The sequence below is a fragment of the Conger conger genome, chromosome 2, assembly GCF_963514075.1.
Source record: "Conger conger chromosome 2, fConCon1.1, whole genome shotgun sequence".
Taxonomy (NCBI): domain Eukaryota; kingdom Metazoa; phylum Chordata; class Actinopteri; order Anguilliformes; family Congridae; genus Conger; species Conger conger.
The window spans coordinates 58,556,249-58,568,331 of record NC_083761.1 but is presented as its reverse complement, the minus strand read 5'-3'; the positions used below and the strand labels follow the sequence as shown (position 1 = coordinate 58,568,331).

At 44.2% G+C, this 12,083-nt stretch overlaps 1 protein-coding gene across 1 annotated transcript; it reads left to right on the top strand.

Moving 5' to 3' along the window:
• Window positions 1-28: 28 nt before the first annotated feature.
• Window positions 29-10,797, top strand: dctn5 (dynactin 5). The gene is made up of 7 exons (XM_061231147.1): window positions 29-212; window positions 502-570; window positions 788-906; window positions 3,746-3,857; window positions 7,195-7,297; window positions 9,677-9,812; window positions 10,116-10,797. Exons 1-6 carry the CDS (start codon window positions 165-167, stop codon window positions 9,772-9,774), a joined length of 549 nt encoding a protein of 182 aa, XP_061087131.1. The 5' UTR covers window positions 29-164; the 3' UTR covers window positions 9,775-9,812; window positions 10,116-10,797.
• Window positions 10,798-12,083: the final 1,286 nt, after the last annotated feature.

The following is a 12,083-nucleotide window of genomic DNA, read 5'->3' as shown; positions in this document are numbered from 1 at the left end:
CAGTCTGAATCTTTTTGGGTAAAGCCTTTCCTGGACGGACCGGAAGTAAGATAGGATGTGCAGGCAGTGACAACTGCAAGCAAAATAGCAAGACATTCTAATAAAATATTAGCCTGCCATCACGCAGTATATTAATAAGTGTCTGTATAAACATTGCTTTAGACATGGAGCTGTGTGAAATACTGTACAACAAAGCTGAATACATCGAAACGGTATGAATAGACAGAATTTTCACTTAGCTAGCCAGTTAGCCAGTTGCTTCACATGACGGTCCTTCATTATTGTTCTTTCCTTTTGATGAGGGTGTAGTCATCTAGCAAAACGTTATTTTTGTTTAGTTATCTGTCGTTTATAATTGAGAAAATATTTTAAAACAAAAATGTAGATTTTGATTAGTTATTTATGCATTTCCTTCATCTCTTTTCCTGTCATTGACAATTTGGTATATTTTCTGCACAGTTTTCTCCCATTAACACAAAATAACATTTCATATTTTTCCAGGCCTCTGGTAACAAGGTCAGCAGGCAGTCTGTTCTATGTGGAAGCCAGAACATCGTTCTCAATGGCAAAGTAAGTGATGCAGCCGGCTGTCATAAAACAGACGTATTGAGACACTTGCGTAAACTGAAAAGTTAACGTTACTTTAGCTCTTTCTCATATTCACATTCAGTTTGTAGCATGTTGCAGTAATTAACTTATGAGACAAATAGCACATTCATTTGCATTTGATTCTTAGACGAGCGTTAAAAACTAATATTTTCATTCTTTATTTAATTTCTGCTTTTAGACCATTGTAATGAATGACTGTATAATTAGAGGGGATCTCGCTAACGTCAGAGTTGGAAGGCAATGTGTTATCAAGAGCCGCAGTGTGATCCGTCCCCCATTCAAAAAGTTCAGCAAAGGGTAAGTATGTTGTCGTGTTACATAATACATTCGATAACCAGTGCTGGTAACTTGCCTATTGTTCTGCGGTTCAGCCCCGTATTAGTGCCAGGTGAAAAATGTGGGGGAGAAAAAGACTAGGTGGGCCATCAATGTGCTATTAAATCAGTCACCACCAGAGGTCACCAGTTAGTCATATCAAAATATAGTTTGAAGCCACCGCAGAGGTTTAGACGTATCATAATGATTTTTCTGACTATTCATTTCTCCTGGAAAATTAACAAAAATAAAAACTCGGGTACATATTCCTAAAGCATCCCAAAGTAAGAGTGATGATCTGGGATCAGATTTCCCATGCCAATATTCCATTTTCTATCATCCACTGCCAGGCAGGCAGACTGATCCCAGGTCAGCAGTACTATTCTGCGACACTACGGACGCTGGTTACTATTAAAAGATGCAAAGAACTCTGCATTCCATCTGTATAAAACATATCCACTCCATATGACTCCATTGCCCTTACACAAACCCTACGGTGCTCGTCATCAGTTCTCGCGTTTCCGCCAGTGCCCTTGGGTTGAAATCGGGCCAGCGGTAAATACCAAGCATAACGCTCATGATTATATTCATTCGTGGGCCGAGATGAATCAGCGTTTCTGACACGACACTGTGCCCTGCTGCGGCTCAGGGGCGGCCGGGTCGTCGTGCCGTCGGCAAGAGACTGAGGGGGGAGCGGAGGATGTTCACCTGCCGGGGAATCACTCGGATAATCCCGGTGTGCCTGGCGGGAAGGTCGCGGGATTAGTCCAACCTGTGCCTCCCACTGAGATCGTTTATGATAGCAAAGTGCGGTTGATGGAGCATGGAATCAAAAGTTATTAAAAATAATATATTTTTCCCAGTTTACATGTTACAGACAGAGCCGCAGTGATTACCCAAGTGGCTCGGTGCTCGTTGCCATGCCCACGGTATGTGCATTGCCCAACAGTTATGAAAGAAGCTGCTTTTCCCCCTGCTCTGTCTGTACATTTGATGATTAATGCCTACTCCTAAGTGCTCTATTCAGTGTTTAATTCTATCATTAGTAATGTGTTGAATAAGTACATTTAGCGTGTGTGCTCTGTGCAGTATTTACCACAGATTCAATATTAGCCTGACCTTCAGTCGCCAGAGTGAGGTCAAGAAGTGGCCCAGCCAGCTTTACGTAGCTGTTCCAAGCTAGTTTTGTGCAATTTAGCTTTGTAATTGAATTGGATACGGCAGCTTTTATGCAAATTGCGTTAATTTAAAATGCAATTTGAAATGAAATTGAATTTAATTGATCTCTTTCTCGGAAGTGTTGCGTTAAATGAGTCCATTGAACTGCGGTGTCGTACTAATGGTCAGACCCGTGGTCAGCTCCTGCCCTTTGCTGTAAAAAGACCACTTTCACAATTCACACCTGCTTGGTTTCTGCTGTCTGTGGTGAGAAAGGCCAGGGCAGTATTCATAGATTTACTTTTTTAAATAATGCAATTGCAGAAATTCACCAGTTTGTACCCAGGCAATGGGGCGATGGGCAGTGTGTTGAAGCCCTGCAGAAATGCTGATGTTGTTCTGTTCTGAGAGTGTAAAGCAACTAGAGTGGTACCATCAGAGAGGGACGTCCTTTGATATTGACCTGATTATTGTGACATTGGAGCCACAGCCTGTTGCCTGGTTAGATAGGCTAGAATTATTACACCATTGAAAGGGAATGAGGAAATCCACCCTGTCAATAGTAATTGGATAGGGGCCTTTCCTTGGAATAGATAGGAGAAAACAGTTGTGTCCGTATTCTGGTTGGTGTGTCTTTTATGAGTTCACTAGTAACGGATGAGTGGTGTTCCTTCTCAAGTGCAAATATGCCTTGCACAGACCCAAGCCATATTTGCTACCACACGGGTAAATGTGATGATCGCATTTACTTGATAAGAATATAGACACATTTCTGTCGTCATCCTATGTTGTAGGCTGTGAATATTATATCATAATATATAATATAATTTTATAATATTATATAGTAGTCTGTACTGTCGTCAGAATAAACTTTATTAGGTATTTATTAGAGTTATTTTTTAGACTTATTAAGTCTTCTGCTGCTGTAGCCTATCCACTTAGAGGTTTGACGTTTTGTGTGTTCAGGGGTGCTCTTCTGCATACCACTGTTGTAATGTGTGGTTATTTGCTGGTTAACTGTCACCTTCCTGTCAGCTTGCTTTTTGACCTCTCTCATTAATAACACATTTCTGGCTGTAGAACTGCTGCTCACTGGATGTTTTTTGTATTTGGCACCATTCTTTGCATACTCTAGAGACTGTTTTCCGTGAAAATCCCAGGAGATTAGGAGTTTTTTAGATACTCAATCTGGCACCAACAATCATTCCATGGTCAAAGTCACTTAGATCACATTTTTTCCCCATTCTGGCATTTGGTCGCATGTGTTTATGCATTTAGTTGCTGCCACATGCTTGACTGATTAAATATTTGCATTGGCAAGCTGATGTACAGGTCTATATGATGAAGTGCTCACTGAGTGTATGTTTACAGACTACAGAAAGTTTTAGCCTTTGAGTGCTCAGTTTGTGCTGACAGTGACACACTTTGATGAAGCAGTTTGTTAACAACTTTCCCAGAGACATTACCAAACTACAACAGAAATAAAGGCCCTGTCTGTAGTGAGTTTTTGAAAAAGAAAAAAAATGAGCTAAATTTCTCAGGTTTCTTTTGAGAACTGGAACCTGGGTTAGAAACTCACTTGGCAGCTGTGGTAGCTTATGACACTTTGTGTGCAGACAGTGGCATTGTTAATGTGGTCTCCATCTTGTGCCTCTCCCTGCAGTGTGGCCTTCTTCCCTTTGCACATTGGAGACCACGTGTTCATCGAGGAGGACTGCGTGGTCAACGCGGCGCAGATCGGCTCCTACGTCCACATAGGGAAAAACTGTGTCATTGTGAGTGTGGACCACCAGCTTCCATTTCCTTCTTTCTCCAGCGTGCTGGCCCAGTGGCAGGATGTTTTTGTGGTATCTTTCCTGGCGTTCAGACAGCGAATCATCTGCTCAGCTATTGTTTTTTTTACATGACATTACATTATAGGCTGAAGCTCTTATCCAGAGCGACGTACAATAAAGTGCAAATCATAACCAGGGACATGTGCTTTGAAAGACCCTAGAGGGAAATACAGATTCAACTGCTAAGAATACAACAAAGATAAGGATTTGTACCTCGCAGATTAATCTGACAATGGATTATATCTATAAAAACGTTTTTATAGCCTATAACACAACGCAAAATAATATTTGTCATATTAATTAATTATACAACATACACAGGTAATAGGTTAATATGCTAGCTATCAAGTGAACAGTCAAAGCCATTTCAGGAAAGCTATAATTAGTTTTAACCTTTAACCTTATATATAATATATACACATATTAGTTATATTTATGTCAATCATGGCTGTCCAATCTTATCTGAAAAGGTGCAGATTTTAGTTTCCGCCCGGCCTTAAACACCCGATTCTGCTTCTCAAGGTCTTGAATGAAGACCGTTCGTTCATTCTTTTAATCAGAAGCCTGCACCCTCACTGGCCGTTTTCGGATAAGACTAGACATCCTCGATATCAATAATCGTAAAGATAATCTCCGTCTCCTGGAGTTCCAGTCACAGGAAAGCATGCGCTTATCAAAGCGTGGTTTGGGCGATGTCTGTCTCCCACCCGCCGGAGGTTTGGGCGATGGCCCCTCACTGGGCCTGAAGTAATGGCTTTACAGCTCAGCGGTGCGGTTATTGCGCTGTAATGGGGCTCTGGGCACACTGGTGCTGGGGGGTGGCCGTTATCGGAGGCTGCATCTGCTCCAGGTTTCAGCACACGGGATCTCCATTGTTATTGTTGTGTTTGCTCGCAGACAGAAAGACAAGCAGTGTGACCGAGTGCCAGTCACTGTTGGCTCTTATCTCAGTCTCTCCTGTTCTCTCTCTCTTTCTCTCTCTCTCTCTCTCTCTCTCTCTCTCTCTCTCTCTTATCTCTGTCTCTCCTGTTCTCTCTCCCCTCTCTCTCTTATCTGTCTCACCTGTTCTCTCTCTCCCCCTCACTCTCTCTCCCCCTCACTCTATCTCTCCATCTATCCTGTTCTCTCTCATATCTCTCTGCCCCTCGCTCTCCCTCTCTTATCTCTACCTCTCCTGTTCTCTCTCTCCCCCTCTCTCTCTCTCTCTCCATCTCTCCTGTTCTCTCTCTCCCCCTCACTCTCTCTCTCTCTCTCCATCTCTCCTGTTCTCTCTCTCTTATCTCTGCCTCTCCTGTTCTCTCTCTCTTATCTCTCTCTCCTGTTCTCTCTCCCCCTTGCTCTCTCTCTCATCTCTGTCTCTCCTGTTCTCTCTCCCCCTCACTCTCTATCCCTCGCCATCTATTCTGCTCTCTCTCTCATCTCCTCCTCACTCTCCCTCTCTCGCTCATCTTTGTCTCTCCTGTGCTCTCTCCCCCTCGCTCTCTCTATCTCTCTTGTTCTCTCTTCCCTCTCTCTGTCATATCACTATTTCTCCAGTTCTCTCACTCTCTCTCCCAATATATGGTTATTTAGTCTTCGTCACCATATCCTGCCTAGCCGAGGGTCTTTCCTGAACCTGTGGACATGAAAGGAAAGGGGACAGAGTGTCTGTGATTCATTCTCTTACTCATATTAAATTCTCCGCTGATTATTGCTCAAGCACAGAGCTGCTTATCAGAGCTGTTCAGGTACAATAGACAGCACTCAGGATGAGCTGCATAAAGGCCCCACATTGATTAGAGCTCTCAGGCAGTCACACAGCTCCTTGCCACAGACCCCTGAGAGCTTACTTTAACATTAGCGTGTAAAATAATCAATACCCCAGCAGTCACGCAGGAACCCTGCATTGCCTGTTCAGGAGCACAGTGTTTAATAATTCAGAAACCAAAAACTCATACATCCAAGCATCTGCCAGTTATATGTACTGTTTTCATATTAGCTTACAGGTGGACTAGCAGGTCAGCTGAGGTAGTGGATGTGCATGACGTGCTTTCTACAGAGCTGTAGGCTGGTCTTGAACACTGGACAATGTTAACAAACAATATTAACAAACACCTCTGTCCTTGTGATAATTCAGACAGACCGGTCATTCTGGGCCAGTCTCAGTCTGTCTAAATCAGTGCTATCATATTACCCACCCCGCAGTGTCTGCTGGTTTTGGTTTCAGCACTTAAATGCTTAGTTTAAGCCACTGATTGGCTAAAGAGTCCAATTACTGTTTCCTAGGTGCCTGAGTTTGATAGCCCTGGTCTAAATGGGTCAAATAAGTAACTGTTTTGGATTCATTTGGATACGCTTCACCAAGCTTGTCTGGTGTATTGGAACCTTTGAAATACTCTCAAAAACTGTGAGCCCTGCCTTCTGGTCTTCTTGGTTGGCTCAATTGGACCAGGCAAGATCATTTGAGCACAGAAAGGTATTTTAATCTAAAAGAATGAGGTATTTAATCCAGGGCTGTTAAACGTTGAGACATGCAAATGTGCCACAGCTGGTGTAAAGTCGAGGGTGTCTTACCTGTATGAATGTATGTGGTATTATACGTGCACAACTGAAACCATTGGCACTCAGTAACCCCAGATACAGTTTAATGAGGTCCACAATTATGGTTTCATCTGAGAGCCTTCAACAATACGTGGCCGGACAATTTTTTAAAAGTCTTTTTCGTTCATTTTCTATGCTGAAATCTTTGATGTAGTAAAGGCTTTTACTGTATATATAAGCATATCAGGAATATCAATATTGTTTCAGAACAAACAGGGTTAAAGTGGTTCCTGTGGCATGTGTAATCGAGTCTGCCCCGGTTTAAGTAGTTTACATTGGCAGTCACACTCTTGGGTTAGGACTCCATCCAGAACGTCAATGACAGACATGGACAGGGCGATACAGGTGCAGGCTCCAGTGTTGCAGATACAATGTCCCGAGTGATGCGTGTCAAACCTGTTTGAGCTGAACAGGTGATTTCACTGGCGTGAGGCCTCAGTGCCGGCTGTGTTTCACCGTCACCACAGACCTCATGCTTCAAATGCAGCGAGCCCCAATGGCTTCCTGATCCAACCGTGTGCAATGCTTCGCAACTGCAGTAGACCATTCGAGCTTTGCCTGGGCGATGACGTCACGGTACAGCCAGTAGTCCACTATACATTTAGACTGCATCTGCTAGGCTCACAGTACAACACTCCTGGAAAATCTAACTTTATGAGACAGGAGTGAGGTTACCCATGATGCATGTCTGTGCCAGGGGCGACGGTGTGTTCTGAAGGACTGCTGCAAGATTCTGGACAACACGGTCCTCCCGCCCGAGACAGTGGTGCCGCCCTTCACAGTATTCTCCGGCTGTCCAGGTGAGAGAGAACCCAGGCACTGTGGCCTGCTGGTACCTATTTATGAACTGTTTGCTTTGTAAATATCTGCTAAGCAATTGCTATGTAATGTAGATACTGTTCATTTGAGCGCCTAACAGCACAGTGCGCACACGTCCAGCGTGCAGTTCAAGAGCGGCCTTCCACTGTGCAATCATTTTATAAACTTTATTTATGCAACACTTCATACAGCCATTCAAAGCACTTGCCAAGTAAGGGGTAATGATAAGAAAAGTGACTGAAGCAAGCAAAATCAAGCTTCTTCTTTCCTGGTCATGCTGAGAGACCTCAAGAGACGTTGCTCACTAGCGCCACTGTGGTTGGCTCCAGCATAGGTCATCCAGACCCGTTTTCAATGTAAAGTCAATTTGTTTTTCCCCACAAGAAGATGTTATTAGGAAAATATTGCAATACTTTGTGGACGGATCAGGGACAGATTATGACACCCTCTCTCACACGCTTAGTGGAGGAGCCGCATCGGCTTCCCTCTCTGGCTCCAAATGTACAATATGGCGGCGCCGGTAAACTGGACTTCAAAACATTTTTCACGAGGCCAAGGGTAGTCAGTGGCACTTGGTCCGTATTGTTCTGCAGTCTATGCTATGAAGGCTTGCAGACCCATGTGGTCTCAGGTGCTCCACACTCTGCATGTGTCTCTGTCTCTGACACTCTGCATGTGTCTCTGTATGTGTCTCTGTCTCTGACACTCTGCATGTGTCTCTGTCTCTGACACTCTGCATGTGTGTCTATCTCTGACACTCTGCCTGTGTGTCTGTCTCTGACACTCTGCATGTGTCTCTGTCTCTGACACTCTGCATGTGTCTGTCTCTGACACTCTGCATGTGTCTCTGTCTCTGACACTCTGCATGTGTGTCTATCTCTGACACTCTGCATGTGTCTCTGTCTCTGACACTCTGCATGTGTCTCTGTCTCTGACACTCTGCATGTGTGTCTGTCTGACACTCTGCATGTGTCTCTGTCTCTGACACTCTACATGTGTCTGTCTCTGACACTCTGCATGTGTCTCTGTCTCTGACACTCTACATGTGTCTGTCTCTGACACTCTGCATGTGTCTCTGTCTCTGACACTCTGCATGTGTCTCTGTCTCTGACACTCTACATGTGTCTGTCTCTGACACTCTGCATGTGTCTGTCTCTGACACTCTGCATGTGTCTCTGTCTCTGACACTCTGCATGTGTCTCTGTCTCTGACACTCTGCATGTGTCTCTGTCTCTGACACTCTGCCTGTGTGTCTGTCTCTGACACTCTGCATGTGTCTCTGTCTCTGACACTCTGCATGTGTCTCTGTCTCTGACACTCTGCATGTGTCTCTGTCTCTCTGCATGTGTCTCTGTCTCTGACACTCTGCATGTGTCTCTGTCTCTGACACTCTGCATGTGTCTCTGTCTCTGACACTCTGCATGTGTCTCTGTCTCTGACACTCTGCATGTGTCTGTCTCTGACACTCTGCATGTGTCTCTGTCTCTGACACTCTACATGTGTCTGTCTCTGACACTGCATGTGTGTCTGTCTGACACTCTGCATGTGTCTCTGTCTCTGACACTCTGCATGTGTCTCTGTCTCTGACACTCTGCATGTGTCTCTGTCTCTGACACTCTGCATGTGTCTCTGTCTCTGACACTCTGCATGTGTCTCTGTCTCTGACACTCTGCATGTGTCTCTGTCTCTGACACTCTGCATGTGTCTCTGTCTCTGACACTCTGCATGTGTCTGTCTCTGACACTCTGCATGTGTCTCTGTCTCTGACACTCTGCATGTGTCTCTGTCTCTGACACTCTGCATGTGTCTCTGTCTCTGACACTCTGTATGTGTCTCTGTCTCTGACACTCTGCATGTGTCTCTGTCTCTGACACTCTACATGTGTCTGTCTCTGACACTCTGCATGTGTCTGTCTCTGACACTCTGCATGTGTCTCTGTCTCTGACACTCTGCATGTGTCTGTCTCTGACACTCTGCATGTGTCTCTGTCTCTGACACTCTGCATGTGTCTCTGTCTCTGACACTCTGCATGTGTCTCTGTCTCTGACACTCTGCATGTGTCTCTGTCTCTGACACTCTGCATATGTCTCTGTCTCTGACACTCTGCATGTGTCTCTGTCTCTGACACTCTGCATGTGTCTGTCTCTGACACTCTGCATGTGTCTCTGTCTCTGACACTCTGCATGTGTCTCTGTCTCTGACACTCTGCATGTGTCTCTGTCTCTGACACTCTGTATGTGTCTCTGTCTCTGACACTCTGCATGTGTCTCTGTCTCTGACACTCTACATGTGTCTGTCTCTGACACTCTGCATGTGTCTCTGTCTCTGACACTCTACATGTGTCTGTCTCTGTGCTTCAGGCCTGTTTTCAGGAGAGCTGCCAGAGTGCACACAGGAGCTCATGATCGATGTCACCAAGAGCTACTACCAGAAGTTCCTCCCTCTCAGCCAGATTTAAAAGCCTTCAGGACTCCGCTTTCTATGGACCAATGTAGAGTAAGTGAAAACACATCCTTCACATCTTTAACACTCACGCACTCGTGGTCTGTTTGGCAGTACCCTTAAGGGTACATTAAAGACGTGTGCCACTAAATGCAAGAATGCAAGGCTGGGGTAAATGAGCCTTGGCATGGCTTCCAGGTCTGCTTTTCTGTATGTTGTGTTTGCAGGCATTGGACTTCTTTATCCATTAATACTCATTTTACCTCCATCTCCAGATCTGTTCTTGCATCCCACACTGCACTTGGGTTTCTCAATAAAGTACTTTGTTTCTCTCCTGTTCCACATCTGTTTTTCCAGTTCTCCTGTTTGTTCAGTCCCAGCGCATCACGGAGCCCGGAGTCCCCCCCTCCCCCCTCCGAGGGGGCCCCACCCACACAGCCCGAGGACCGTCATGAGACCTGAAACTCGTCCCATGACCGATGAAGAAACGGGGACATTTTCCTTTTACCATCGACTGGTCTAACACGCCACTTTTATTTAACGCTAGTATTTATTTCTCATTTTGTGAAACACGTTTACTTCGTGGCCTTGTAAGTGTAATATTAACTCCTAGAACAGTCTCATATCTGAGCAACTGCAAATAAACGCCTGTATACAAACAGCTTACTGTTATAGGAAGTCTGAAACACTGCTAATACATGTCCAGTAAATTAAGAGAAATTGTCTTCTTTTCTGTCTGTTTTCACAGCATTCAAATCAAATCAAAGTTTATTTGTCACATACTCCATCATACAGGTACAAAGTGCAGTGAAATGCTTCCCGCTAGCTCCAAGATGTACTTAAAATATATAAAATTTAAGTGCAAACGCAAGACAAGACACTTCATTACACTTTTGAATAAATGTTGCACGGAGTGTATGGCATCTCCATGTAATACATTAATATGGAATAAGGAGCACTATGGTACCTTTCCATCGGAAGAATTTTGATAGGCTATTGGGTCAATATAAAATCAATAAATGTCAACCATATCTGCTTACATGTGTACGGCAAGTTATTTCGAGCCAATGATGGGGAACTATTTGTTAATGATCATAGATGCCGATAATTCACCACATCATGATATTTTGTACTCCTCATAACACTGCAAATAATGTGTTTCATCATAAAAGTGGGATTTAATAAGCTTACCAACTGTGAAGAGACAAGTGACAGAGTTGTTGAGAACCAGAGAAAACGTGACAATGTCTACTAAAATTAAATTGTATTAAAATTAGAATCCCGAGTATCGTGTCGTATTTAGCAGACCTTAGCGGCTGAGTGTTGTTGGGAAGCCGGCCCGCGACCGTCAGATCTGCGGCAGCGAGGTTTCCTGAGTCGCCGCGCTTTGGGACAGTATGTGCTGTTCGTGCCGCGGTGGTTCCCCGCTGCCTTTCTAATGGCTCCCAGCTGCCGAGCAACGTTCGGTGCCGCTGCGTTGCCCTCGGGTGAGGCCAGGCCCGCCGGTGTTTGCTCAGAGACTGCCCTCCATGTCGCGCTGCTTTCTTGCTGAAGTGTTCAGTTTTGCTGTGTTTTTTGGCGTGTGCGTGCGAAGGGACCCAGAAACACTTAAACGAGCATGAAGCCAAACGCATTAAAGGAACATTGTGTTTAGCCCGCGGCTTATTGCCAGAGACACTCAAGGGTGTTTGAACAGTAGGCGCTGTTTCATCTGTGCCGTGGTCCATAATAAATGTCCTATTAAATAACCCATGAAGAGAAACACTTGTTTAAAAAAACATGTTTGCATCACATCATTTCTTAATCCTCTGTAAACATATGAAACTGAATCATTTAAAAGCCTTGTGCAAGCATGCTGTCCAAAACTTCACTTTATCTGTTTAGCGAAACCCACTTACCTAATGCTTTTAATTTCAGAATCAATAGCAGTACAGAGAGCAGACTGATGACAAATTCCATTGTTATAGGAGTGTCACCTTTGTATGTGTTCATTATATTGTCACCTTTGGAAAGTGCACATGGATAGAGGTTACAGGAAGCAACACATTTCTGTTTAATAAGGACTATGTATATAGTAGCTGAAAATGTAATCATTGAAGTAAGGCCAATGTTCTTGCATTCTTAATTTAAAAAAAGTATTAAATTGTGTGTGTGGGGGGAGGGGCATTACTGTCACCTTAATAAAGGCAACACATTTACTTAAAACAAATGTATGCAATAGTTTATGTACAATAATGCCAATCCCACCTGGCTGTTTCTATTAATATTCAGTTGTACAGTAAATCCTCAAATTGTGTCCGGGATTTTATTTGAAGCCGGCCCCCA

Excerpts from the sequence above, each read along its gene's own strand:
- dctn5 (XM_061231147.1), top strand. The coding sequence starts at position 165 with ATGGAGCTGTGTGAAATACTGTACAACAAAGCTGAATACATCGAAACG. Across the intron at positions 3,858-7,194 it reads TAGGGAAAAACTGTGTCATT|GGGCGACGGTGTGTTCTGAA; the intron begins GTGAGTGTGGAC and ends TGTCTGTGCCAG. Across the intron at positions 7,298-9,676 it reads AGTATTCTCCGGCTGTCCAG|GCCTGTTTTCAGGAGAGCTG; the intron begins GTGAGAGAGAAC and ends TCTGTGCTTCAG.